Source organism: Ctenopharyngodon idella, chromosome 23 (assembly GCF_019924925.1).
Source record: "Ctenopharyngodon idella isolate HZGC_01 chromosome 23, HZGC01, whole genome shotgun sequence".
In the NCBI taxonomy this organism is placed as follows: Eukaryota; Metazoa; Chordata; class Actinopteri; order Cypriniformes; family Xenocyprididae; genus Ctenopharyngodon; species Ctenopharyngodon idella.
The window spans coordinates 8,188,242-8,191,736 of NC_067242.1; the positions used below are offsets into that span (position 1 = coordinate 8,188,242).

The 3,495-nt window shown below is 41.2% G+C and overlaps 1 protein-coding gene across 9 annotated transcripts in view; it reads right to left on the reverse strand.

The window, feature by feature from the left end:
* kcnc3b (potassium voltage-gated channel, Shaw-related subfamily, member 3b) overlaps positions 1–3,495 on the reverse strand; it is a 70,578-nt gene that overhangs the window by 54,435 nt on the left and 12,648 nt on the right. For all 9 annotated transcript variants that reach the window (XR_007927793.1, XM_051881471.1, XM_051881469.1 and 6 more), the window contains one exon: positions 1,364–2,032. Coding sequence is in view for 8 of the 9 variants with exons in the window: in XM_051881471.1 (XP_051737431.1) it covers positions 1,364–1,981 (618 nt within the window). In the remaining variant the exon portion in view is untranslated. The remainder of the gene's footprint in view (positions 1–1,363; positions 2,033–3,495) is intronic.

Below are 3,495 nucleotides of genomic sequence, written 5' to 3' on the forward strand. Positions count from 1 at the left end.
TGGGTATTTTTTTTAACTCAACTATTGATTAAAAATGACTATATGGCTGGCTTAAAATGAACCAAAATAGGTTGAAAATTAAAAATCAGACACATAATTACTACACTCTAAAAAATGCTGGGTTAAAAACAACCCAAGCTGGGTTAAAAATGGACAAACTCAGCGACTGAGTTGTTTTAACCCAGCAGTTGGGTTAAATGTGGTTAAACATGCTGGGGAGTTTTATTTAACTCAACTATTGTTTAAAAATGACTATATGGATGTCTTAAAATGAACCTAAAATAGGTTGGAAATTAAAAGACATATAATTATTAGAGGCAACAATAATAATCAAAAGGTAAACATTTATTAATAAACAATAAGCAAAATAAATGTTTATTGTTTAATTATTATTCATTACACATTAAAAAAAAAATTAAATTTTTTCCAACATATTTTGGCTTCATTTTAAGCAAGCGATACAGTCATTTTTAAACAATAGTTGAGTTGAATAAAACTACCTATGGGTTAAAACAACCTAATTGCTGAGTTTGTCCATTTTCAACCCAGCATTTTTTAGAGTGATCCAAAGTGACTGGTTAATTACCTGAGGTTAGATGTGTTATCCAAGGACACAATGATTTCTGATCAACGCTTATGGCGTTTGAACCTACATCCTTTCAGTTTCAACCTGTCCAACCTTTATGTTAAACTGTGCAAGTTATTTCAGAGGGTTAACAGAAGAATATACTATGGATTTGTCCATTCATAAAAGGCTAAAAAAAGTGTCTACACTCGTAATAAAGATGCAGCTGAAGAACCATTCTGCTTCCTCAAAGAACCTTTCAGTAAAAAGTTCTTAAAAGAACCATTTTGTTTTCTTAGTTTGAAGAAACTTTTATGCAATGCAAATGTTCCATGGATGTTCTTCATGAAACCATCAATGTCAATAAAGAACTTTACGCTTATATAAAAACAAAGTTTGTAAAAGGGAGCGTTCGAAGCAAAGCAATAGAACCATTTGGGTTCCCAAAAGAACCTTTCAGTGAAGCGTTCTTAAAAGAACCATTTTTTTCTTAGTGTAAAGAACAGCCAACTCTCTAATCTAAAGAACATTTGTTCATTATAAAGAACCAATAAAGAAGAATTTTCTGGATGCCCAAACTCAAGGGCACAACGCACAAACCCTAAAACCTTTCAGTTGCCATGCAGCCAAACTACTCCATGAGTACAATATTTTGGGTCACTTAGATTTACTAATCAGGTTCTAAGTTCGTGGATTCAACAACTTTCAGCCCACCACCACCACCACCATGAGGTAACCAAGTTAAAGGAGCGCTAGACTGAGGAGCTGTCCATGCGTAAAGAGGTGCTGAACACTCACCCGCGCGTATTTGGACGAATAGGGATCCTCGAAGAGCGCCCAAATCCGGGGTCGCCACACGCGCCACCAGCCCACTTTCCTGCCGTCCTCCTGCAGGCAGAGCCGCTTCAGGTCTCCGTCCCCCACGAGCGCCGGGTCGTCGTCCGGCACGTCCGGCTCAGGCGTCTCGAAGCTGTCCAGCGCCTCCTCCGCGTCCCGGTGCTGCCGGTAGTTCATCCAGCAGCACGCCTCCACGTCGGTCTCGTCGATGCCCCAGAAGGCGAGCTCTTCCTCGAACAGCGGGCCGCACACGTCGTTGGGGCAGTGCAACTTGCCCGTCCGGTAGTAGTTGAGGATGAACGAGAAGACGGACGGGTGCCGGTCGAAGAAGAACTCGTCGGACTTCGCGTCGTAGTCGAAGTTGCTGAAGGCGTCCGGCTCAGTGAGCCAAGACAGACGCGTCCCGGGCAGCGTCTTCAGCGTGCTCCGGTACGTCTCGTGCCTCACGCCGCCGCAGTTGATGACGATTTTCTCGCTTTCCGACGGGCAAGTCATGTCGGCGCTGTAACATGCTTTGTTGGACGACTTGTTCCCACCCTTGCGCCCTTTGAATGAGGAGACACACACCGAACTGAGCATAGGGGAGGGAGAGGAGGAGAAAAATCGGAGAGGGGAGGAGAGAGGAGCGGTCTGCGGAGGGAGGGAGGGAAGGAGGGAGGGGGAGAGAAAGAGGGAAGATGTTTAGTAAAGGTACATATGGAGGGGATCTTGCACATCATACGGGGGTCCCGCTATTGATATGCCAAAAATACTGCAGTGACATGAAGGTTGCCATGTGACCTTGTGTGTTTTTGGCCAAAGTTGCTTCATGTGTGACGCATGACTTTTTGACATCAACATCAAGATTAAAGAATGCATGTCATAAACTCTTAAAAATAAAGGTTCCAAAAGGGTTTTTCTTCACATTTTGGGTCCTTTCAGTGAAGGAAAACCATGTTTTCTAACTGTGAAGAACATTTTAAAAATCTAAAGACTTTATTATGATAATTTAGCAATCTTTTCCACTATTAAGAACCTTTTGTGCAATGGAAAGATTCCATGGTTGTTCATGGAACAATAGATGTCAATAAAAAAACTTTATTTTTAAGAGTGTAGGTCATGCACAGTAACTGGCCATCATTTGAAATCACCTTTTTCCTTTAAATATTACAATTCCATGCAGTCTCTGCATTAATAAGAGGTTATAAAAGCACACTGCTTATAAAACAACGCTGTTTAAAAGAGTTTTCGAGTTTAGCATCTCACACTGCAGGACCTCCCAAGAGTATTTCATGTCAACTACTCAAATACACACTTATAAGACACTAAAAAAGACCAAAACATAACAAATATCACTATTCAGTACTATAAAAAGGGTTTCGATGCCGTCGTGTAACACACAGGACACATTAAACGACAGGATCATAAGAACAATTGTCCCTTTGCACCACTTATCCACAATGAGATTTACATCTAGATGATGCTTTCATCCAATGCAACTCGCAAATGACAATAAAACAAGCAGAAGCAATTAATATAAGAGAGAAAACAATAAGTAGAGACACTAGACCACAGAATAGAAGATATGAGCATTATATAACAGACAATCAAACAATTCATTATTATTTAGTCTCTCTCATTACTTCAGTGATCAAATTTAAAGCATGATAACTACTGGCCATTTTAGTATACTAAAAGTCATAAAAACTGAAGGAATATTTCATATATAACTGAATGTAATTGCATGCATGTCGACTGTCTGTCAGGTGTATTGTTTTCAAACATCTTTTGTCCTGCAACTCTCAAAGCAAAGCCACTGCAAGATGCAACTGAGGGCGAGAGACTGTTGCGACTGATTAGAATTCTATCTGTCTCTCTTTCCCTCCGTCTCTCTATCTCTTTAAATGAAGCAGCTAATAAGTCAAGAGCTTCACTGCAGCTTCATTGCATGGAGGGAATGAGAGAGAAAGAGAGACAGAGAGATAGAAAGGTGCTCATTATGCACACACAGCAGTACAGCACTGTAGCCGAGCGTCACCGAGCAGGAGGGGGTGGGAGCGAGAGAGAGAGAGCGAGAGAGAGAGGTTTGGAGAGAACGGTGCCGTTTTGCTGCA